The sequence below is a fragment of the Apodemus sylvaticus genome, chromosome 19 (assembly GCF_947179515.1).
Source record: "Apodemus sylvaticus chromosome 19, mApoSyl1.1, whole genome shotgun sequence".
NCBI classification, from domain to species: Eukaryota; Metazoa; Chordata; class Mammalia; order Rodentia; family Muridae; genus Apodemus; species Apodemus sylvaticus.
The window spans coordinates 6,935,473-6,960,915 of record NC_067490.1 but is presented as its reverse complement, the minus strand read 5'-3'; the positions used below and the strand labels follow the sequence as shown (position 1 = coordinate 6,960,915).

The following is a 25,443-nucleotide window of genomic DNA, read 5'->3' as shown; positions in this document are numbered from 1 at the left end:
GGAAAAGAGGGGCCCCTCCCCCTCGAGGAGCCGGATGAAACCAGTTTCCCCTGCATCCTTCTGGAGAGCTCTGGTTTGTATCTGCCTCTCTTCCCTGGGGTGATGACACACCCATCTCTGCTTCCTCCTTTGACCAAGCATCCCTCCCACGGTAGGATTGTTGTTAAGTCTGACCTCTGAGTCCACCGGGCACAAAGGGAGATCAGCTGGGGTGGACAGGGTGGGGTCAAGCTCCATACAGTGAGTGGCTAGAGGGACATGGGGCACCGACAGCAGGTCCTACCCCTCAGCCTGGTCTTTGTGGATGGAGCAGCCTGATTTGAAGAGTTGGAGGCCCGAGGCTCAAGCCTCTTTCCAGAGCGTCTCATTAAGTCCCAGTGCGTAGTGCATGAGTTTCTCTAAGTCATTGGTCCTCAACCTTCCTAATGTTGTCTGACCCAACTTTAACACAGTCTCTCATGCTGTGGTGACCCCCCCACGATAAAATTATTTTTGTTGCCTCTTCATAACTGTAATTCTGCTACTGTTATGAACTGTGATATAAATATCTGATAGATGGTGGTCTTAATAACCCAGGGGGTCGCGACCCACAGGTTGAGAACCATTGCCTGAACCTTTTCTGAAAGATAAGGGTAGTGTCTGTGTTTGTGGAGGACAGGGTTAAGGAGTGGTGAAGACAAGCAGGGGTCCCCAGGGTACTTTGGATAGTGCTGCAAGTGGATCCTAGCTCTGAAGAATTCAAAATCAGGTCAAAATGGGCTCGTCACCTTGCCCGACAGGCCAGGTTTAAAGAGCCACAGAATTTCGTCCATATCTGCAAGGAGTTTGCTATCCTGCAGTTCTGAACAGCTGCAGTTCTCACAGGAACCACAGAGGTTCCTCTGGCCTTTTGGGGTGCTTCCATCTGGGACCCCAGATGAATTCAGCACTCAGAGAGTACTCGTATGTCACACAGAAGTGCTACATGCAGCTCAAATCTGCAAGAGGTTAGAGGTCATGGGCTGAGAGGTGACCTGCTCCATCATATTAACTCCATCTTTCAGAAGCAGAAACTGGTGGCTGGGTGTAAGCTAGCGGCCTTGTTCCTATCTCCTCAGTGGGACCTGGGCTCGGATTGACTGAGATGTGATGTGTGTGTGTGTGTGTGTGTGTGTGTGTGTGTGTGGTGTATGTGTGTGTGTACATTTGTGTACAAGTGAGGTGTGATTATGTACATCTGTGTGTGTGTTCGAGCAAGTGTGTGTGGTGTGTGTACATTTGTGTATGAGTGAGATGTGATTATGTACATCTGTGTGTGTGCTCGAGCAAGTGTATGTGGTGTGTGTGTGTGGTGTATGTGTGTGTGTGTGTATGTGTGTGTATGTATATTTGTGTATGAGTGAGATGTGATTATGTACATCTGTGTGTGTGCTCGAGCAAGTGTGTGGTGTGTGTGTGTGTGTGTGGTGTATGTGTGTGTGTGTACATTTGTGTATGAGCGAGGTGTGATTATGTACATCTGTGTGTGTGCTTGAGCAAGTGTGTAGTGTGTGTGTGTGTGTGGTGTGTGTGTGTGTGTGTATGTGTGTGATTATGTACATCTGTGTGTGTGCTTGAGCAAGTGTGTAGTGTGTGTGTGTGGTGTATGTGTGTGTGTGTACATTTGTGTATGAGTGAGGTGTGATTATGTACATCTGTGTGTGTGCTCGAGCAAGTGTGTGTGGTGTGTGTGTGGTGTATGTGTGTGTGTGCACATTTGTGTATGAGTGAGGTGTGATTATGTACATCTGTGTGTGTGCTCAAGCAAGTGTGATGTGTGTGTGTGTGTGTGTGTGTGTGTGTGTGTGTGTGTTTGACATGGCAGAATAGCCAGCAGATGTGAGTGCCTTTTCAAACTACCTCACTCCTGGGACATTCAGTAAGCGCCACCCTACCTTGCCTTAACCTTTCCAGACAATGTGACCCTGGCACCAGCTTCATGATCCCCAGCTGGTAGGTGCTGGTTCCTGAGTTCCCAGTCAGAACACCCCTGTGTGACTCCTTCATTTTACTTTGGGAGGAGAGGTGGAAGTGTGAGGCGAGTTTGCCGCCCCCCACCCCCCACAGCCCACACCCTCCCCAGTTCTGTTGGAGGCAAACATGAGACTGGCAAGTGTTTCTCACTGTGGACCCTGACAGCTTTTGCTGCCTCACACAGAGCCTCTTCTCTCTCTCTCTCTCATACATGGAAATCTGGCGGGCCCATGTGAGTGTGTACACAGACACTCCTGGTGCTGCATACAGATGGACGGATGTATACACTGGGGGTGTGCACTGGGGACTTCCCTGGGGATTCTGGGCAGCTACCTTTGTCCCCAGCCCTCCGACAGATTGTGGTTCCTGGCAGCCACCAGGCCCAGCCCCAGCACCCGGGGTGCAAGCTGTCTCATTCTGGCTCTCATCCCTGCTGGGCAGAGGCCTTCTCCTCTCCCTCACCAGGAGGCCTGGGGTGGGGGGCAGGGGCAGGGGCAGGCCGAGGCTGGCCCAGAGCTCATGGCTAATTTTCCCGGCCGCAATCGATCCAGCAGCTTCTCCTGAGTCTATTAGCAGTCGGCAAGTGGAAATATCCCCCATCGAGAGCCCTGACCTGAGACGGGGAGGGATCTATAGCAATTTGTTCAAACAGAGGAGAGTGATTCCTTCTCATTTCTATTCCAATTTAGTCCAGGGAGAAGGGGGTCAGGTGGGAGGCCAGAGCTGGACCCAGGCCTTGTCCACTGGGTCTTCTATGCCAGCCAGGGTGGCAGCTGGTGCTACCCATAGTTCCTGGGGGGGGCTTGGGAAGGAGGCCTGCCAGCCTTCCCAGCAGGCTTTGCTTGGCTGCCCGGGCCTGGTTGTGGGTTTGGTTTTCACAAAACACAAAGCCGTCCGCCAGAGGCTCGTTCCCAGGCACCAGGCCCTGTGCCAGGCGTGCGCTCACCCAGGGCACCCTTGCCAGGAAAGAGTCTGGGCTGGTGCAGGACCACAGTGTCCCCATCTGGGCCCAGCAGTAGACTGGGGGGGGGGCGGTTCTGCCTCCTGAAGCTCTAGGGCCAATGGGTTGGGGACAGCCATGGCTCGAAGGGCAGCCAGCACGTCAGGGCTCCTGTGCGGTGACTTCCTGACTTAGGATCCTACTTTGGGCTTGCTCAAAACCAGTGTTTTGCTGGTGGCCTACCCGGGGAATCTCTTTCAAGTTCCTTCCATAATACCTGCTTCCACAGCTGGGGATGTTGAGCCATCGGTAGAGTGTTTGCCTAGCATACGTGAGTGGCTGGTTAGATGCCCCGCACTACCTAAACTGAGGAACCCTGTGATCTCACCACTTGGGACGTAGAAGCACACGGTCCAGGAGTTCAGTGTCACCCTTGGCTACATTGTGAGGGCGACCTGGGCTACCTGAGACCCTCCCTGCTTATCTTGAGAGAGAGAGAGAGAGAGAGAGAGAGAGAATACTCGTTCCCTGACATTTGGTAAATGTCTACTGTATTCTGGTCACCAGGCCAGAGAAACTCTCCCTTTCCCCATCTACCTTGGTTTCTCCCAGTTGTTTCTTTTGCTCTTGTGCCTATCTTGTCCCCTCAGCCCTCCTCACATTCCCAGAGACCCCTGAGAGCAGCTCCTTTCTTATGACTGGGGAGACCCTAATGGCTGAAGCTTCAGGACTGGGGCCACTGCAGTCCCTTCCCAGGGTCTCCACCTACAGACCCCCCTTCAGCCTCAGGCCTCTCAGAAAGTAGTGTCATGGCAACCAGAGAGGAGGCTTCTAGGAAGGGTTGGCCAAATGGCCCCATGAGCCTGGAGGCCTCCTCCCTCCTTCACAGCTTCCTTCACTCCTTCAGAGCCCCAGGGAGGGCAAGATGGGAGAAGATCTTCACACCCAGGTATCAGCGGCTGGCAGTTCTGAGGTCAGCCGCTGCACATGACTTGCCTGGTTCAGGTGATACCACCGGCATTTAATTTCAGCATCACGCAACTAAATATACCACAGTGGGTGAATAATGTCTCTTGCTCAAGGGGGGTGGTGTGGGGCCTGGGGGGGGATGGTGTAGGCTGAAGGGAAGCTCAGAATCTTCTAGAGTAGATCCTGGCTTGCAGTCCTGCCTCAGCCGGGTGAAAACCTGGTCTGGGTTTCGTTTCCCTTGTGCCTGATCGCTTCACCTATGAGGAGCATCGACATGTGCTAAGCTGCTCCTAGTCCAGTGTCTGGTCCAGAAATGGCAGAGAGGATGACAGAGAACCCAGAAAACAATCACAGTCCCTGCTGCATCATGCACAATGCCCCCGGAAGAGGAGCCCTCATGCTCCGTGTACAGGCAGGTGACACAGTATTGGGGGTGGGGGGAGAGAATGAGGCTAAGGCTGTGGATCTGGGAAGGGGAGAGGGTATCACCCCATCCCTGATTCCTGCGACCTTCCTGTGTGCCTGCCTAGCGCAGACCCACCAGCCGCCTCTGCCTCGCTGAGAATGCCACATTTCTTTTCTTCCTGAGAGCCAGCCCAGTTGCATGTCCTATCCACAGTCATCCCCTGTGGAGCCCCCAGCCCCCAGGAGCAAGCCCTTCACCCCTCGCCCACTCGGTCATTTACAGCTCGCTCGTGGGCATAGCATTATAATCATATCCCACGGTTTGTGCCATTTACTGCTCCAAAAAGAGAAACCTTTCAGTAATGGGGGGGAAAAAACAACAACTAATAAGAGCGTGCTTGAAGAGGAAGGCAGGCATTCTATTTCCTGGTTTATAAATATACTGGACGCTAAAGAGAATAGATTCCCAGACTTTTTTTTTTTTTTTAAACTGACTCTCAGAAGAAATGGCATGTCCTTTTAGAGATTTAACATTTCCCCTCCTCAGGAATGTTTGCTTTGAAGGGACACACACACACACACACACACACACACAGAGAGAGAGAGAGAGAGAGAGAACAAAAATGGCTGGGAAGGGCTTCATTTCTTTTAAAAATACTATGTGTATGCGTCTATGTGCAAGTGAGTGCAGGCATCCACAGAGGCCAGAAGGGGGCGTCAGATCTCCTGGAACTGGAGTTCCGGGCAATGGTGAGCCACCTGATGTGGGTTCTGGGAATTAAACTTGGGGTCCTTTGCAAGAGCACCAAGTGTCCTTAGCTGCTGATCCGTCTCTCCAACCCCCCAGTGAGTTTTATAAAAGAACTCACAAAGTAGGGGGACGGAGGGTGGCGGTGAGTGAGGTGCCCTGAGGGTCTCTTGGAAGGAACTGCTGGAGAGAACAGTGGAGAATTAACTTAATTAAGCAGGGCAATGGCGTCTCCGAGGTGATGGGGTAAGAGTGGGCGTGGCCTGCCTCAAGGAAGTGGGGAGAAGGGCAGTAATGTGAGGTGACAGGTGACAGAGGACTGGACAAGGCAGGCATGGTGGCTGATCGGGGTTTGGTGTTGTCTGCTGTCATTGAATCATCTGGGAGACACACCTCTGGGTGTGTCAATGAAGATATTTCCAGAAAGGTTTGCCTGTGGAGGGAAAGCCCAGCCTGCAGACAGGCCGCAACTGAAAGTGAACGAGGAGGAGAAAGTTTGCATTGCTCTTTGTTCTGACTGTGAGTTCAGTGAGGCCTCAAGATCCTGCAGCCCAAAGGACTGGGAACCAGAATAACCCCACCCCCAACCCCTGTAACCCCTCGGATGATTGGCCCTCCCTCTTGTAACGTGTCAGGTGATTGGTCACAGACGGGAGGCAAGACACTAATGCAGCGGGTTGCTGAACCTACCGGTTAGGTTTAATTGAGATGGGAACGGGAGCGAGTGCAGGGGAAGGGGATGCTGTTAATGGTCGCTCCTGCTTCTGCTGTGTGGTGAGGGAGGAGGCCCCACAGACCTGTCAGGAGGCCGCTTTAACTGTCCAGGCAGGAGCTGGTGACTGGGGCGTACAGGAGGCAAGCTCCAGAAGACTGAGCAGGCAAGGGTCACTCGGGGGTTACAGGACAAGGAGAGTTCGAGCTTCCTGACTGATAGCCACTAGGACATCAGACCGTGTGTCCCACTCACATGGGGATGCTGGCTCCAGAGGCCAGTGGCTAAGTTAGCGTCACCTTGGAGCTAACCTTCCCATGGCTCCAGGTGGTTAGGGTGACCTTCTGGCTTACAGGAACACTCTGGTGGCTCCACATGCAGGCGGTCTTGGAAGGTTCTGGAAGTACAGCTGTGGTTCCTCCCTGAAGCTGGCTCAGGGAGCACCCCAAGGGTGAGAGCGCCATTGGAGGCTCAAAGCAACCCGAGATGAGGGAAAGGGACTTGTAGACTTTCATCCTGTCTTCCTTGCCTCTCCTTTTCTTCTTCCATCCTAGGAGTTGGGGCCCTGCCAGCTGCCCGAGCTGCAGGATTGATTTTGCTTTCAGTGTTGTTATTGTTATTATGAACCACTTAAACAACTTCACAGGAAGCAGCCGGCCCCCGTGCCCATCAAACATTAACCATTCATTCGAGTTCGCTGCCCATACCTGTCGATATATTTTTACATAGCTGTAAACAGTCGTCCCTTCTGCTCTCTCTGCTGACTTTATCTCCCGCACACGTCTCACGCTATTGACAGAGCCCTCAGTCCTGCCACTTTAATGGGCAGGTAGCACCCTCTGCATTGACGGGCCAGGCTTGGGTCACGGTTTCTCTGCAGCTAGCTCCCCAGCAGGTACCAATTTGCTTTTCTCTTCAATAACACCACCATGAATATCCTCATGCGAGTGATTTTTTTTCCCATTTGAAATAATTTCTTAGGAGATCTTTTCCCCAAACGTCTAGCTTCCGGCACTGAAACAGTTGGATGGGCGCATGCGCGGCCTGGTCACACGAATCTGATCGTCTTCGTGTGTTTTTCTGACCCGGTTTAAAAGATGTATGCTCTCGTGCTTTTTAATTTCTGACTTTTCGTATCCCTGGGCCACGTTTGGACCTCTCTGCACCTAGCAATCATAACAAGACTAGATGTGCACCGGGCTTTGCTGTTTATAAGCACTTTGTTAGATGTCGCGTTTAACCAGACGCCGTGGGCCTAATGTTATATTTGTGGGAGTTTAGCAGAATGAAAAGCTGGTACAGAGCCTCCCCCAAACCTTGACTTCCAGCAGATTCGATGGAAAGGATTCCCAGGCAACCACCACTGTCCCATTTTGTCTAAGGGCTCAGGGTCCCAGATATCTTCTAAAAACCCAACAATCCCTGTGCTCTGGGGTTGGGTATCAGATCCATGGGCTCAGGTGACTTCCTGGGCTTTGGGGTCAAGAATCTTCAGTCTGCTTTGCTTGCTTCTCTTCAGGGCCTGAACTAGGCTCTGCCTTCTAAGATGGGAATTTGGATGTGGTACCCATGTCCCAGGCTTACAGGGATAGCAGCCACTCAGATGTAAGGGTCCACACTGGAATAGACAGGCTGTAGTGTGGGCCTGGTTTATTCTGCCCCCTCCTGTCTGTCCTTCTAGAGTGTCTGTCAGGTGTCCTATGCTGTGCCCGGGGTATCCCATCCTAAAATATTTAACACTCGCTGTTTATAGCCAACCCATTTTATAGTCAGAAAACTGAGGCTCCAAATTAGAGTATTAGTTTGTATTAGTATTAGTATTATTTTTAGCATTACTATTAGTTTGCTTCAAGTCACACAGCAATTGTAGTTACAGTTGGGACAGGAAGCCATATCCAGACATGAGTCTCCTTCCAGCCTGTACCTCCACTGGGAAGATCTGTATAGTTATAAGGAATGGGAACTGGGTTATAAGCAGGTACTAGGGTCCTGGCTGAGACCAGGCTGAGGCAACCATGAGAATGGGAGAGCATTTTGGAGCCAGGTGTTGGGGATCCAGTTAGGATGCTGGATGAGTGAACCAGTGAGCCTGGCCCCAAATCCCTGAACCAGGCCACTAGGCAGCAGCTTTAGTCCCCCAACACCAGGGGTGCTCTTTCACTGGTGACCAGGCTCCGCTTCTCTTGCTGCTATGGTTTTAGTATCCAGCTAAAGTAGCCCCATTCAGATTTACTGACTCCTCTTGTGCAACTTCGGAACTGTCTCTCAGAGGGGCCCTGGGCTCTGGTACCAACTGGAACTAGAGAAGAAATGAGTGCCTACCAGGTACAAATCCCTGTGCTTAGTGCCCAGCATTGCATCCTCAAGTGGATGTTGTTCCTGGTGGAGTCTGAGGAATAGTATTTCCCATCTTGCAGATAAAAAACTGAGGCTTGGAGGTTTATTAACTTTCCCAGGGTCATGTGACTGAAGCCCAAAAGTTTTTCCTCTGTCCTTCAGACCCACCATAGGCCGCCCAGGACTCACAACCTCAATCTAGCACGCTTCTGCCTGAGGCAAGGGCCTTCCTGCTTTCTCTTCTCTGAGTTCCCTGTGATGACTTCTGCTGCACTTTGTCCTCAAGCTTGTACTGGTGTCTCTGCAGCCATAGGAACGGAAAGGTTCTCATTCAGAGGTCTTCCCTGGTGGCCGAGGGAGTCATCCCAGAGCCTGGATGGCTGCTGACTGGCAGTTGACAAATGTCCCACCTCTTGCTTTCCAGCTTTACCTGGCCCACCTCCTGCTTGCTTGCATGTGTTCCAATGAGGCACAGATGTGGTGAAATGCAGAACATTCCAAGGGACTGGGGCACAGATAAGCTGGACACTGCTTTCAAAGAGATGGGTTGATACGATGATCTGCCTCTTCCAGAAGCTTCTAGCTCTGCCAACAGGCAGTGTGTGCATCTGTCGATATGAAACCAGCTTGTTTGGGGGCTCAATGGTGGTGATGGCAGGATGTTCATCCTTAGGTGTAGACCCATGCCTTGCTCAGGGGTGAGGGGGAGCTTGGTTGGCCTTTTATCATTTTCTTAGTGTGCATGTGTTACTGCATATGTATATGAGATGTATGTATGTGTATGGAGGTCAAGGGTCAACTTTGAGTGTTGTTCTTCAGGAGCCATCACCTTGATTTTTTTTTTTTTAACTGATTTGGCAAGGCTAGCTAACAACCTGTCTCTCCCTGCTCCTCAGAACTCACTACTGGCACCATGCTCTGTGTCTTAGTCAGGTTTGTTTTCCTGCACAAGACGCCATGACCAAGAAGCAAGCAGGGGAGGAAAGGTTTATTTAGTTTACATTTCCACGTTGCTCTTCATCACCAAAGGAAGTCAGGACTGGAACTCACACAGCGCAGGAACCTGGAGGCAGGAGCTGATGCGGAGGCATGGAGGGGTGCTGCTTATTGGATTGCTCCCCCTGTCTTGCTCAGCCTGTTTTCTTGACTTTTTCTTTTTCTTAATTTTAATAAATTAAAATTTTAAGATTTTAATTTATTTTATTTAAATGAGTATATTGTAGCTATCTTCAGAAACACCAAAAGAAAGCATCAGATCCTATCACAGATGGTTGTGAGCCACCATGTGATTGCTGGGAATTGAACTCAGGACTTCAGGAAGAACAGTTAGAACTCCTAACCACTGAGCCATCTCTCCAGTCCTCAGCCTGTTTTCTTATAGAAAGAACCCAGGACTACCAGCCCAGAGATGGCACCACCCACAACAGGCTGGGCCCTCCTCCTTTGATCACTAATTGAGAAAATGCCTTACAGCAGGATCTAGAGGAGGCCTTTCCTCCAAGAAGGCTCCTTTCTCTGTGATAACTCCAGCTTGTGTCAAGTTGACACACAAAACCAGCCAGTACACTCTGGCTTCTTATGTGGATACCAGGGATCATTGTGCTTTGCAAAGCAAGTGTTTCACTGGCTGAGCTATTCCTTCGTCTGGTGGGCGTGGCTTTGATCAGCACCCTAGGCCTTGGGGTGGAGAGCAGATTTTCACCATGGTCTGAGCTGAAGAGCCCCAAGGCTCTCGGCCCAGGAGGCTCTCTGTCTTTAAGGCTCCAAGGGACAAGATAGCTCATCATGGGGGCTCAAGCAAGAACTGTTACAGAACCAATCGACCCATAAGTGGAAAAGTCAAAGGTGATTGGGCCTTTACGAAGGCTTGGGAGCACGGGAGAGGAAGGGGAGGATGAAAAGCAAGGGGTGTGGCCATGGGGTGATTGACTTGGGGGAGGATGACCAGGGGTGGATGGGGTTTAAAGTCTGCAGGAGTGTCTGCATTTGGCTGGCCCGGGGCTGAGGCTAGGGAAGATAGGCAGAGAGCGATGGGATTGTTTCAAACCCGTCTTCCCAGCATGGACCTGGAGGTACCTCTAGTCTCAGCAGTCTCCCAGAAAGTGTCCTGGCTCACCCCTGGCTGGCAGTGCACAGAGGCCGCGCCTCGGCAGCTTTGTAAATAGCTGGGTTCCACGAAGGTCAGGCCAACCCCTTTTCCGAGAGCATAAAAGACAAGGCTCATTTCCCTCGGAGGCCGGCGTCTGATAGCCCACGGGCTTCCGGTAGGGGTCACAGAATCAACCACGGCAACTCTGCTGTTGCCTGCTCTAGGAAGCCGGCTCCCATGTCCTCGGACGCCATTCTCTGAGCAGCTAATTAAGGGAGAAAAGCTTGTTAATATTTCAGCACTGTTAACTCCACCAAGTTACTAAGTGTCCATTTACATTATGTGCATAAAAGGATCAATAAACACGTTCGTTCCCAGAGATGGAAGAGCTGGAGGGGGTCTCAGTGAGGAAAGGATGGTACTGAAGGATCCTGCCCATGTGATCTGACCGGAGCCAGGGTCCTGGGTGTCCCGAGCCAAGTCTTTAACACTGTGCTGGGCCCCCAGCAAATGAAGTCCAGGAAGGGTCGTGGCTTCCAGCCCAGGGTGGTTTGCAGGGTTTATGTAACCTTGCTGAGCCTCATCCTTCTTACCTGAAAAATGGGAACAGCAATAGGCTCATTAAGGCAACAAATAGGGTGACTTCTGAGACGACACACTCTGTAGAACACTGCAGAATAAATGTGCTTCCTGAGTATGCTATGTGGCGAGGGTACTGTTGTGGGGAGACCTGAGGTCTGACCCAGGTCCCAAACTCACCGAAGTCCCTCACTGACTGACTCTCGGCTGGCCTCCAGTCACAGCGGGTGGCCTCCTGGAGGAACTAAGTAGTGGGAAAACCACAGGACAGTGAACAGAGTTATAAGGCAGCGTGGAGAATGCCAGGGTCTGAGTCCCAGCCTACCGAGGTCTCACTGAGTGACTCGATCGAGGTGTTTTCTTCTCTGTGCCTCAGTTTCCCTCTTTGCGAAGGAGGCTAAACATTGACTTGCATTTTCTGTCTCGGAACAGAGCTAAGGAGCCCGAACCTATGTGGGGCACGGCAGGATCACGCTACTACTGAGCATGTGCGGAAGGGGTGTGGTAGGGTCTTTATACCGCCTCGTAGAGAGGCAAGTTCCCGGGAACTCACGTCTGTCTTAGGGGAGGCTGATGGTTTAGGGAGCTTACTCGCTGTGTGCCAAACACACAGACATCACTTTATTTTATTTATTCAACGTGTACATGCTTATTTACATGCGTGTGTGAGCATGAAACATGCCCACGTATGTGTTCCTGTGAGAGTGTTTGTGGAAGCCAGAGGAGGGTGTTAGGTGTCCCGTTGTTACTTTCTGCCTTGTTGACTGAAAAAAGAGTCTCTGAGCTAGCAAGATCCAGCAATCTTCTCGTTCTGCCGCGTCGACTGTCCTCTCCCTTTCCCCAACCCCCAATACGGAGATCAAGCCCTAGGTTTTTACACATGGGTGCTGGAGATTTGAACTCAGTCCCCACGCCCACACCGCAAGCACTCTTGCCCTCAGAGCTATCTCCCCAATGTTCTAACATTCACATGGGATTACTTATGAATTCCTCATAGGACTGCATTTTTAAAAGCCTAAGGCTCAAGAGGCTTGAGCAGCACTGTACTGTTAAGAGCGTCCCTTAGCTTCAAAAAGAGCTCAGGAGCGCCCCCTACCTCCAGTCCCTGCACCACCAGTGGGATGAATTTCTAGTGTATTCATGAGACATCCTTTCCGGTTTGATATCTGCAAGAGAACCACAGTAGGTGGTTCCTAGTCCCTCTTCCTGCTTCCGTTTCACACTCTTGGGGACCGTCACTTTTAATGAGAGCTTGTATTATTTGGGCCAGTGTTTTACGTACATATGTAAATGCATACTTTACCTGGAACATTCCTGGAATGGAACATTCCCGGAACATTGTGGTTCCGAGGTACTGCTAAGAGGCCAAGGCTCAGAAAGGTTAAGAAACTTGAGACGCGTCACCCAGCAGGGGGTATCAGACCTGGCCATCAGTCCTAGACCTGGTGACTTCAGAAGTCTGCTCCTCTCTCTACTCTGTCCCTCCTGTTCTTTGTCACATCCCCCTGCATTCCCTGAAGCCACTGTGGTCCTCTTTGCCCTCCTGCTTGATCAAACCCTTTGAGAAGTGAGCCCTGCTTACTTTTAGAGACGGTCTCTTCGGCACCCAGCAGGCGCCAACCCTGAACGTTTGTTGTCCAGCAGTTGGAAGAAAGGATTATGACAGGCCCTGACTAGTGGCCTTTTGAAGCGGCCGCTGCTGCTCCTGGAGGCTTCCCAGGATGTGCGGAACAGGATGGGGGGGGGGGTGCGAGAAGTAGAGTCAGGGACAGAAATATTAACATTCATCTAGAGAGCAAAGTCTGTCGTCATGACCTATGGAGGACAGTGCTGCACACAGCGACATGCCAGGGAGAGGGGGCTGTTATACCAGGAGGAAAATGTAAGGCTGGAACCATTTTTATTTATTTTTATTGTTATTATTATTATTATTATTATTATTTTTTTTGGTTTTTCAAGACAATGTTTCTCTGTATAGCTATCCTGGAACTCACTCTGTAGACCAGGCTGGCCTTGAAATCAGAGATCCACCCATCTCAGCCCCCTGAGTGCTGGGATTAAAGTTGTGTGCCACCACCACTCCACCCAAAGAAGCTATTAACTTGTGGCTTTTTCTGAGGAGACATGAATGAATGTCTGTTCCCCTGCATAAGGCACCTAATGAAACTGAGTTTATAGTTGTTAATTACAAGAGACTGGGCAACTCAGAGGCAGGTACGTCCGGGGAGCTCCCCACACAACTTGCAGGTCTCTCCACCAGCGTCTCCTCTTCAGCAACTCTTCCTGCCTGAGTAACTTTGACCAGGGGTCTTGTGAACAAAACCCTCTGGATCACCTGGTAATTTTCTGGAGTCTCTCTCCTCCCTCAGGGAAGAATTGTTTCTGTTCCCAGGAAATGGCTACACAACCGTGTAGGATGCAGGTAGCTCTAGATTCTTTAATTACAATGATTAATGCCAACAGAGACAGGTAAATAGATGGTTTTCTATTCTTTATTTTTTTAAAAGAATTATTTAGGGAGCTAGAGAGATGGCTCAGCAGTTAAGAGCACCAACTGCTCTTCCAAAGGTCCTGAGTTCAAATACCAGCAACCACATGGTGGCTCACAACCATCCGTAACAAGATCTGACATCCTCTTCTGGGGTGTCTGAAGACAGCTACAGTGTACTTACATATAATAAATAAATAAATCCTTAAAAATGACTTATTTATTTATTTTATGCATGTGAGTACACTATGGCTGTCTTCAGACACACTAGAAGAGGGCATCAGATCCTATTACCGATGGTTGTGAGCCACCATGTAGTTGCTGAGAATTGAACTCACGACCTCTGGAAGAGTAGTTGGTGCCCTTAACCTCTGAGCCATCTCTGCAGCCCTTTTTATTGTTTCTTAAGTTGAAGTAGAACTTAGTGTGTTAGTCACTGTGACAAAATACACAAATACATTCAGTTTAAGCATTGAGAAAGTTTGCTTTGGCGAGTGGTTATTACAAATGCATACCACCATGACCATCTTTTTTTGTTTTGTTTTGTTTTGTTTCATGAGTTCTGGGGATTAAACTCAAATCCAAATCCTCTTGAGTACAAGGCAGGCCCTTAATTTGCGGATGTGTGTGCTCAGCCATACCCAGCTCTGCTTTGAGGCAGGATCTCAAATAGCCCCAGGCTAGCCTCAAACTCTGCGTACCCAGGAGTGACCGCAAAGTGGTTCTCCTGATCAGCCTCCTAAACGCTGGGGTTCATGTCTGGTTCTATATAGTGCCTGGGAACAAATCCGAGGTTACATGAGAGATAAACAAGTACCCTATAATCAAGCCACAGCCTGAGCCCCCTTTATCTCAAAGGTCTTCCATTAACTTGATACTCTCATGATCCAGTCACCTCTTGCCATAGCTTGGGGACACATGAGCCTTTCGGAGAGAAGCATGCATACCCAAACTTTAACAGACAGGATGAATGTCCAAACAAATACTTGGGTATGTGGCCCTTGCCACCATGAAACGGTATTCAGACCCAGCTTTCTTCTATCCCACCTTCCCTGGAACATTCTGGTATTCCCTTCCCAGTTAATAATATCTTGTCTACTCAAGGCAGTCACTGCCAAACCTCTGTCGTTACAAGGTTAGCTTTTGCAGTTCTGAATTTTGAACAAATGAAATCATGCATTATAGACACGTTTGTGCCTGGGTTCTGTCAAGTCGTGCCTGGGAGGATCAGCTGGGGATGGCCTGGCCATCACTCATTTCTTTCAGTTGTGTAAAGACACCAGCGTGGGCTGAGGAGATGGCTCAGTAGGTGAAACCCGAGCCATGCAAGTCTGAGGACTTAAGTTGGATCCTTAGAACAATTTGGACACAATAATGGAAGAGTATAATCCCAGGGTGCCCTTCTCCCCGGGCGAAGAGAAGCAAAGACAGGAGAATTATCAGAAGCTCCGTGTCCAGCAAGCCTGCAGTATGCAGCTGAGAGACAGAGCTGTTGTAGGATTTTCCCTGTCCAATTACATTAGGGCAGTGGGAGACCTGTGATTGGACAGGAAAGGGGGAGGCGGAGCTAAGAGTTGCAGGGATAAGGTTCAGGGTCTTTGCCAGGCAGTGAGAGGAACGCGGAGGGCCCCTGTCAGAGAGATGGCCCGGAGAGAGCCCTGTGGTCCAGGGTGGCTGGAGAGTTGGCAGGAGCACAGGAGCATAGACTCACCCGGAGAAGAGATGGTGTACTCATTTTTTAATATTTCCTACAACACACAGCCTGATGTTTTGTTTGTTTTAAAGACTTATTTATTTTGTGTATATGAGTAGACTATAGCTGTCTTCAGACACTTCAGAAGAAGGCATCAGATTCCATTGCATATGGTTGTGAGCCACCATGTGGTTGTTGGGATTTGAACTTAGGACCTCTGCAAGAGCAGTCAGTGCTCTTAACCACTGAGCCATCATCTCTCCAGCCCCTTTCTTTTTGTTTTTGTTTTTGTTTTCAGACAGAGTCTCTTTGTGTATCTCTGGCTGGATATAGAACTTACTACATAGACTTGGCTGGCCTCAAACTCACAAGGCTCTGCCTGTCTCTGCCTCCCCATTGCTCTGCTCTATACAAGCACACATCACCACACTGGGTTTCCCTTTACCACTCTTGACAAGCTTTCGGCTTGATTATAAGTTGTTTTTTAGTTGTAAGAAGAAAAGCTACTTAGATGATTCTTTTTTTTTTTAAGGGTTTATTTGTAATTATGGGTATGAGTGTTTGGGCGCAGGGGCATTCTGGGAACTGGACTCAGGTCCTCTGCAAGAGTAATGTATACTTTTAACCACTGAGACATCTCTCCAGCCCCTCGGGAGAGGCTTGGACCTATTGTGTGATTGCCTTGAGAGCTCTTTCCTCTTGTATCCATTCCCAAGAGAAGAACTATGGCATCATAGGGTACCTAGCTGTTTAGCATTCATAAGCACGGCCCAGATCTCTTCTAGTGTACTCTGCCATATTCGACTCAGATCTTCTTAATAGCTAATGTTGGCAGAGGGAGGCGGGCCATCTTAATGATGTCATCCGTGATGGCTGCTCCCTCCCCACCTTCAGTGAGGAAGCTACAGGCTCTGCTTGTGTCTGTGGCCAGGGCCCCACACCCTGGCCCAGGCTTGCTGTGCCCTGAGCGTGTGCAGCTTCATAACTCTTTTCCATCATTCCTTATCAGCCACCAAAACCCCTGTCATTACAACACCGCCTTGCTGTGGGCAAGCCATGGCGTCCAAGATTATAGCTTATCTTCCATTGAAGCCTGTTCAACCGATGTCTTCCTTGTCAAGAGGCACCCCGGGCTTCCTGCAGACATCCATACAGCCTCCTGGTCTTATCAGCAAGCAGCATGCATGACACCTCTTGGTAGCTTGTTGCTTGATGAGGTTTCCTGGGGACCTGGGCCAAAGATGCCTATCTCTTATGTGTACGGTTGACGTTTGTGCATTTTTATGGCGCCGTGACAGCGACAGGCCCACTCCCTGGAGTGTGCATTTTACACAGGCACCAAGCACACGCTGATTACAAAATCAATAGCAAGTTGAAAAGACCTCTGAGATCTTCAATCCATTTTCCTCCTCTAGGTGGGGAAACGGGCTCAGACAGGTAACTCCAATTGCCCAAAGACACACAGCTTATCTTTTAAATGCTCAACCCAGGTTCATGGCTCTGTGACAGCCATGCACAGTGTCATGGCTAGTGGCTGTACCTCAGATTTCTCCAGCCTATCTGGGATAGATGGCACATGCCTATAATCCCAGCATTTAGAAGGTACATCAGAAGTATCAGGAGTTCAAACTCATCTTTGCTACATTGTATACCGGAAGCCAGCCTGGGCTTGCTGAGACACTCTTTTATTTTTTAAAATTATTTATTTATTTAATGTATATGAGCATCTTGTTGCTGACACACCAGAAAATGGCATCGGATCCGATTACAGATGGTTGTAAGCCACCATGTGGTTTCTGGGAATTGAACTCAGGACCTCTGCAAGAACAGTCAGTGCTCTTAACCACTGAGCCGTCTCTCCAGCCCAACCCTCTTTCAATTTCTTGACCTGCTGACTGATGGCCTTTGGGGACAGTGCTCTGGTTAGATCTGTCCCATCAGTTGTTGATGGTGGGCACGTGTTTTGAACCTGTGGCAATCCTATTTTTCATTCATCACCACCATGTAAGTTCTAGGAGCTGGCTGCATCTCCATTTCAGAGACAGGTAAACTAAGGCCCAGACATCACTGCTGTTCTTCTCGGATGACATTGAATAGTGTGGGACTCATCTCCAGCCACTGGCATGGGTCTTCTTTGTGATTTGGAGTCTGAGGCAAATCCATGGAGCCTCCTAGGATCCCCCCAACCTGCCCCCCCCCCAAACAGCTACTGCTTTCTGCTTCCAGGAATCCTTGTGAAATGACTCCTTCTCAACATGGGGTCTTGTGTAGGGACCAAGATGAGGCCCCTGGACCACCATCCTGCACATTCTGATGTGCGGACACCCTGGATGCTGGATGCCCACAGGGAGGACACTCCCTCATGTGCTTTGTATCTGTATCTGTATCCTAACCCTTGTTCTCTCTGTAGTCTGCAAACCAATAGGAAGCTGGGCCTCTCCCTCCTTTCCAGAGCCCAAGCACTGGTGGATGGGGATGGTTGGTGTTAGGAGGATGAGACTAGACTCAGTTTCCCCTTGTGCTCCTATAGCCAAACCCTAGGCTTACCCCTTTGGATCCTGGGTGGAAGGGAGCCACAGTCTTCTGAAGTCTCCTAATCTCCCATTAACACTTCTGTCCCTTGGAGGAGAAGCTACGCGCAGCTTGGGACTACATGAACAGATGATTTTGCTCTGGGAAAGAGGCTGGGCTGAATTGCCTTCTCTAAAAGCAGAGGCTGAGAGGGCTGGGAAAATGGCTTTGTGCTTAAAGCACTTGCTTTATGCGTAGGACTGGAATCAGATCCCCAGAACCCAAGTAAACACCAGGGTGGGCGTGCCGGCCTGCCATCAATCTCAGAGCTCTCTCGAAAAGTGGAAGAGGGCTGGAGAGATGGCTCAGCGGTTAAGAGCACTGGCTGCTCTTCCAGAGGTCCTGAGTTCAATTCCCTGCAACCACATGGTGGCTCACAACCATCTGTAATGAGATCCGATGCCTTCTTCTGGAGTGTCTGAAGATAGTGACAGTGTACTTTCATAAAATAAATAAATATTTAAAAAAAAGAAAGGTGGAACAGAGGCATCCCCTTAGCAAGCAGGCTAGCTAGCTATTCATCTAGACCCTGATGATAGTAAAGTGGAGGGTGACCGAGGAAGACTAACCTCAACTTAAAGCCTCCACGTGCATGCGTGCACACACCTTTACATATATACTTATACATACTCAAACACACAGACACATCACACACACACACACACACACACACACCATAAAACTGAAAAAGCAGAGGCTGAGAGGGTAGAAGCAGGTGTAGGCCTGTGATCTGGTAGGTATGTGACCTCAAGAGAAATTGAGGGTCGAGGCCAAGCAAAAATAAGGTTTAGGAAGTTTAGGCTTAGCCTGTCCCTAGGGGGATCCCGAGAGCCTGAACAGCCATGGCCAGCCTTCCATGGTCTGAGTGTGTGTGTGTGTGTGTGTGTGTACATTAGAAGAGGTCATCTGTTCTCATTACAGATGTTTGGGAGCCACCATGTGGTTGCTGGGAATTGAACTCAGGACCTCTGGAAGAGCAGTCAGTGCTCTTAACCACTGAGTTATCTCTCTAGCCCAAATCTCTTCACTTCTGTTATGCCTATTACAGCAGAATATGTGAAACGCCCCCGTCCCTGCCCCTTGAAGCTGTCCCTCACTAAAGAACACATTTGGTACCACATAGTCCCCAAATCCAGAGGTCTCCTGATTCTGGCCTGGGACACAGACAGAGTCAGTCTTGGCCCAATGCTGGTGAAGTCTGGGATATCAGACTGGACTCTCCTCAGCCACACTCAGAGGCAGCTGTAGTTCCTGAGCTCTGTGAGTCCTCCCTATTCCCCTCTGTCCTCTCTCTCTCTGAAGCTCCAGCCCAGGCCCAGATCGTGCATGCAGGGCAGGCCTGTGTGGTGAAGGAGGACAACGTCAGCGAGCGAGTCTACACCATCCGAGAGAGCGACACCCTGGTGCTGCAGTGCCTGGTCACTGGACACCCTCGGCCCCAGGTAAGATGGGCCTTGGCCTTGCTGGGCTCCTATCCTGCCCCCTCTCCACACTGCCACACTCTGCCTGGGATCAGAGTCTGAGAGAAAGCAGGAGCTGGAGACTACACTCCACAGAGCAAGCCACATGACAGGATAGGAATCACTGGGACCAGATGACGAGCCTGGAAATGAACTCTTCAGGGAAGTGTTGGATGCTGTGGGTACCGTCACCTGAGAACATTGATAACCAAGAGGAAAAATGGATTACCAGTTGCTCTGTTACACACCACCCCTCAACTGTGTGGAGCAGATACATCTTTACACACACCCTCAAGACATGCTAGAGGGCAGACTGTATGCCAGGGAGGCTCCTCCATGCCCCTTTCTCTCTCTCTCTCTCTCTCTCTCCCCCACACACACACACTCCTCCAAAGGCCCCATTTTACAGCTAAGAGAAAACGAGGCCCTAGGATGCTGGGCAAACTCCCAAGGTCCCACAGCACTTAAGGAAGCGGAAGCAGAGTTTGAGTCTAGAAGCTGTGCCCTCTGGTAGCTTGGCTCGCTGCCCTCCTCTTTGGGTCAGGAGCCGCTCAGATAATACGGGCGGCACTTCAGTCTTTTGGCAGGCCGGAGCAAACTCTGGCAGTTCAAAGACGCTAAGCAATTAGGAGGGGACAGGAGACAAGTGTCTAGAAATGCCAGATGAGTTTTGCCATAGATCAAGTGCTCAGGTTCAGGCAGGAGGTGGTGGCTGGCTGGCTATTGCTGATGGAGGAGACAGGGAGGGAGGAGGGCTGGAGGAACCCGCTGCCTGGCGAGCTGCTGTGACCTTTAATACTTGAATAGCGGCAACAAAGGTGGCAATTGGATTCTAGGAAGGACATTGAAATACAGAATCCTTTTCTTCCCCCCTGATAATTTGGGGGAACGAAGACAGCTTTCACAGCTTCAGCCTTGAGATAAGCAGATGCACGAGAAAGCCCCTGAAGATTCCTTCCACCTTAAGCCTCCCCGCATCACGGCACGATCCTGCTCAAAGGTTTCTTTGGCATTGAAGACTGTGCAGCTGCATTTCTGTGAATCCGTGTATCACGCGAGATGGCAGGGATGTGGCTGGGGAGGAAGCTGCCAGGCTATACCCACCATCTGTGCACATGTCCCATACGTCCCCACCGGTGGCCATGGCTGGGTGACCGGGTCTTACATCACCCAAGCAGGGCCTCAAATTGCCGCCTAGCCAAGGATAACTTTGAACTGTCACCTTTCCACTTGGACTTACATAGTACCGATACCCCAGACAAAAGCTTTGGGTACCACACGCCCAGTTTATGCAGTGCTGGGGATCGAACCCAGGGGTCTGGTGCATGCTGGCCATGCTGGGTAAGCACCCTATGTCTTCCTGCCTTCCATCAATGGCTTCATCGTTCACCCTGTCAGACAAGCTTACATGTGGGGCTCTGCCCCATCTCCCACAGCCAGACTCTGGCTTTCTGCGTCTCATCTGGGTGCCCACTTCGTCATCCCACACAGCTCAGATCGCCAGTCCTGTCCCTGGTCCCGGCCCCACTGAGGCAAATTGGAATTGATCTCCCAGGCACCTTGTTTGCCCCTTCACTTCATTCCGTTGGAACGAATACCCCCAAGTCTGCTCTGTTACCTCAGCCGCCTCCACTTAGCAGCAACCACTGTCCCCCCATTGTTTACCAGCTTTGATTAAGCCTCTGGGGTGCACCTGCAGACTTTCTGAACCCTGGCTCCATTCACCCCTGCACACCCATGTCCTGACCATATGGGCCTCTCCCAGCATTCCCAGGCTGCCCCGTTAACCCCACTTCTGTTATTGAGATATCCTCTCCCCAGATGCCTCCTTTCCTGCTTGCTTCCTTATAGTGACAGAGAGCATCTGTCATGTTCCAAACACAGCAGTGGGCGGCAAGGATGCAGCTGGGGCACCTATCCATCAGGGTAGCAAGGGCGGGGCCTAAAATCCCTTGCTGAGGTCAGGATAGAGAACTGTGTGAACACAGAGCTCCTCAGTCCAAACAAAGAGCAAGGGTGTGGGCATGCTGTGGTCTGAGACACCGGAGAAATCTATGCAAACGGGAGCCGGGGGTTGAGGGGGAGAAGCCACAAACCCAAGTTCTTTGCTGCCACTCAAGCAATCCAGTGACTTTAGGACAAATTATTGGTCAGTGAGAAGGGGTGATTTAGAGAGCTGGAGAAGGCAGAGGGTTAGGGATGTGGCAGAAGGAGCGCTTGTCTGGCATGCGCTCTGCGACAGCATTGCATCCCTGGCATGTCAAAATAAGGCATGGTGATGCAGACGGGACATCCCAGCACTTTGGAGATGGAGTCAGAGGCGTCTGGAGTTCAAAGTCATCCTCAGCTATATATCAAGTTTAGGGCCAGCCTGGGCTATTGGAGACGCTGTTTGGAAAATAAAAAGGAGGTTCTCTGCCAGGTTGTGGGTGCTTCTGTGGGGAGTGGTGGTGGGGGGAGCAGAACAGACAAACAGATGGGAGCCAAGTAGTCCTCAAGGCTGTGACAGACTCTGGGTGTTCCAAATTTCTGATGCACAGGTGCTGTTCTCTTTAGGCTCCTGGAGTGTTCTGGGTTTTTGTTTTTTTTTTAAGATTTACTGTTATATGTAAGTACACTATAACTAGCTTCAAACAACCCAGAAGAAGGCATCAGATCTCATTCGGATGGTTGTGAGCCACCATGTAGTTGCTAGGATTTGAACTCAGGACCTTGGGAGAACAGCCAGTGCTCTTAACCACTGAGCCATGTCTCCCAAAGGAAGAGTTATGGATAAGAGTCCTGTAGTTAATTACTAGGACATAAAAGGTACCTCTGAGAATGAGGAGAGAGTTAAAAGCTACCTTTCCCTGGAGTATGGGAGAGACAGAGAAAAGCAACTATCCCTTGCTGGACAGAGGAAGAGAACATTTGGGGGGGGCTGGGGAAGGGGAATGGGGGACAGTTTTAAAGCTGTCAGGTGTCAGTCCACGATAAAGCTATTGGGAGACACGGCAGACAGCCCAGCTGTGTGACTTCCCAGATTAGTGGGATTTTAAGTCAACCGATAGCAAATGAATTGAGAGGGTTTAAGGATTCCCCCCTTCTCCCACCCCCCTGGGTGCCAACAGCAGTGAGCAGAAGCTGAGAGGTCTGGGGCTGTGCACAGCTCAGGAGGAGGTAGAGTTGGCCATACACAGGGCAGTAGGACTGAAGCCCACGGGTGGCAATGTTTCCATTGCTGTGACGAAATGCCAGAGAAAGTAGACTTTTACCTCCGGCTTTCAACAGTCTCCCAAAGCATGCCCCTATTGGGATAAAGTTCCTCAAACTAGTTCCCACTTTCCAGTTTCCACAATCTCCACGCCAGCTGATCTGAACCCATCATTGGCCCACCCCATCGAAGCCCGTCAGCTAGCAACAAGGCCTTAAACACATGAACCTTCCGGGGATACCATCTAAACCACAGCAGGGCTACAAGTCAATTCAGGACTAGGCTGAAGTGGATGCCCAAGAGCTTCTGCCCATGAAGTGGGTGGGCAGAAGCCTGTTCCCAGGGCCGCCGCAGGGTACCAACACCTAGGAGAAAGCACAACCTTGCCCTATGTCTTGATCAGTTTGGTACGGGGGTGGGGAGTGGGGGGAGGTGAAGCAAACAGAAATCATAGAAATAAAAGCTGTACAGTCTTTTTTTTTTTTAAAAAAAAAAAAAGATAGTTTAATACCTCAGAAATAGCCAAAGAGAAAATTAGTGAATTGGGTGCTAGAGTGAAGGACATTAACTAAAAATCTGGAGAAGCAACAGAAATCATGAAAAGAGTTTTGAAGATGTAGCTCACTTCAGAGAATTGAACATGCACAGACCCCTGGATTTGACCCCAGCACTGTATTAACACATGGTACTACATTCATGATATACCAGCCACCGTGGAGGCAGAAGAACAGGGAATTCAGTGCTACCTGTCAGCTGCATAATATTTGAAAACAACAACCTTGGAAAAGCGGAAAAAAAAAAACCCCCACAAAACCCAAGTTTTGAATAGTATGTTAAAAATCCACATAGACAAAATAAGGTAAATTCTCAGCGCATCAACAATTACCAAGAGCACTATTAAATAATAGAAACCGTTGACTGACTAATGCATTTTAGGCACGACGTTTAAGTGCCTCACTCCCTACGCCTCATAACTTGCAAAGTAGGCATTATGCTATATTAGTTATTGTTGACTGGCAAATACTTCAAAATGCAGGGGCTTGAGTCCCGGAACACTTCCTGTCTCCCAGTGCCGGTGGCAGGGATCCAGCAGCCTGGCAGATTCTGGTGCAGGCTCTCTCAAAAGGCTGCAGTTGGGTGTCAGTCATTCCAGGAGGAGTGGGACTGGAGAACTCTCTTCGGAGAGAAGTGTGGCTTCTCCTAGGCTCCTCTCCACAGGACTGCTTAGGGCAGAAGAGTGGGCTTTCTCCTGATCAAGGCCATGATAGAAATCAGTTTTGCATCCTAGTCTAGGCTCTTCCAAGCAGAACTCTAGAACAGTGACACAGTGGGCGGGGCCTACAGAAGAGAGTGAAGCCCATAAAGCCATCTTTGACACTGGCTTCCAGCAGAGCTCTTTCAAGTCCAGGAGTGAGAGACTGAAGACTGAGTCACCCATGAGATCACTAAGCTAACAAGCAGGTCAGCACACACTCAGCAGTCTTTCCAGCACCGAGTATATGCTTGTCCAACCGTCCGTTAACCCTAAGCAACTTAGTTGGGAAAGAGGCTCGCTCACGCCCCATATCTGTCCTGACCCACAGCCCTGCCTGCCTCCACTCCTGAGAGCCTCCTCCCTCTGACCTTTAACCTTTTCTCTGCCCTTCTTATCACTGTAGCATTCTAAGGGATCATGGGGATCAGACCGGGGTCCACCCTCTCCGGTACCCTGGAGAGCTTGGGGCAGGCAGGGGATACGAGCGCAGGCAGGGCCTTCAGCCTCAGTGCGGTGACTGCCCACCCAGGTGCGGTGGACCAAAACTGCCGGCAGCGCATCAGACAAGTTCCAGGAGACGTCAGTGTTCAATGAGACTCTGCGGATTGAGCGCATTGGCCGCACGCAGGGAGGTCGCTACTACTGCAAGGCGGAGAACGGAGTGGGCGTACCGGCCATCAAGTCTATCCGTGTGGACGTGCAGTGTGAGTTAAGGTCCCTCAAGGTTCTGGACCCTGACAGGCCGTGCCCCTCCAGGGCTCCCGAACCCTCGGGGGAAGGGAGTGGGTGGGGGGAGGGAAAGGATAGGATGGAGAAGTGGCAGGGTAGTGAAGGACTGGAAAGACCTCGCTGGGAATGGTCAGCTGTGTGCTGTCCCTCTGCCTTGTAGCTCCCTAAATCTTTTCTGCATTCCCATGTCCTCTTGTGGACCGTGATGCAACCCTTTAAAAGATATACTGAATTATACTTCTTTCTCAGATGAAGAAAAAGCAAGGTACCCCAGTCTTGTTTCCAACAACACCCCAGAGTGGGGACAGTCTTCTATGAGAGTTAAGGATACAGAATCAGTTCTGGGATTCTGCTCCCCACTACCCTGTGAAACTGTAGACACCCCCAGACACAGCCTGGGCTGTATACTAGACTCTCTGAGGAAAGTTTAAATTTTTATTTATTTGTGTAGCATGTGTAGGGTGTGGGGTCACAGGGCAACTTGAAGGAGCTCTCTCCTTCTGGGTCCTGGGTCTTGGGGATCAAACTTCTGCCGTCAGGCTTGGTGGGAGATGTTTTCACAGGATTAGCCATCTCTCCAATCCTCACACCTGGACTCTGCTTCCGGAAGTTCTTAGGTGACAGTGAATGTGGCCAGACATCAAGGATGCCTTAAGCCACCCGCTCAACAAGTGTTTCCATTTGTACAATGTGGAAGCACCACTGTTTGTTTGTTTGTTTGGTTGGTTGGTTGGTTTGGCTTTTGCTTTCTAAGACAGGGTTTCTCTGTGTAGCCCTGGCTGTCCTGGAACTCACTCTGTAGACCAGGCTGGCCTCAAACTCAGAAATCCACCTGCCTCTGCCTCCCAAGTGCTGGGATTACAGGCATGTGCCACCACTGCCCAGTGCACCACTGGTTTTTAGGTGTAGTAGTATGTTTCCAAGAAGCTAGACTAGGGAGGGCGCCACCTGTGGTCTGGAGGCAACGTGCACCCTAAGACGGCTGTAAATGCTGCCTAGCACAAAACAGGAAGCTCACTGAAAACACTGAGATTCATTTGGCTTGTTTGTTTGTTGATGAGAGAACATCATGTCCCACCACCAAAATGTCAGACATGCCTGCTAGGTAATTCCCTGATATACTCTGCCAGCAAACAGCACCCCAGAGACAATCACCAGAGTTCTCGGCATCAGCGTTAAAAAGAAATCCCAGTTACTATGTGGCTCTGTTGGTAGGGTGCTGGCTCAGCATGCAAAAGGCGCTGTGGTTTTGCACAAACTGAGTGTGGTGGCGAACGCCTGTA

General features: G+C 50.3%; 1 protein-coding gene across 1 annotated transcript in view; it reads left to right on the top strand.

Moving 5' to 3' along the window:
- Positions 1 to 25,443, top strand: part of Mdga1 (MAM domain containing glycosylphosphatidylinositol anchor 1) — a 58,543-nt gene that overhangs the window by 12,765 nt on the left and 20,335 nt on the right. Inside the window, exons 2-3 of the mRNA XM_052163600.1 lie at positions 18,826 to 18,965; positions 23,961 to 24,135. Coding sequence (XP_052019560.1) covers positions 18,826 to 18,965; positions 23,961 to 24,135 — 315 coding nt within the window. The remainder of the gene's footprint in view (positions 1 to 18,825; positions 18,966 to 23,960; positions 24,136 to 25,443) is intronic.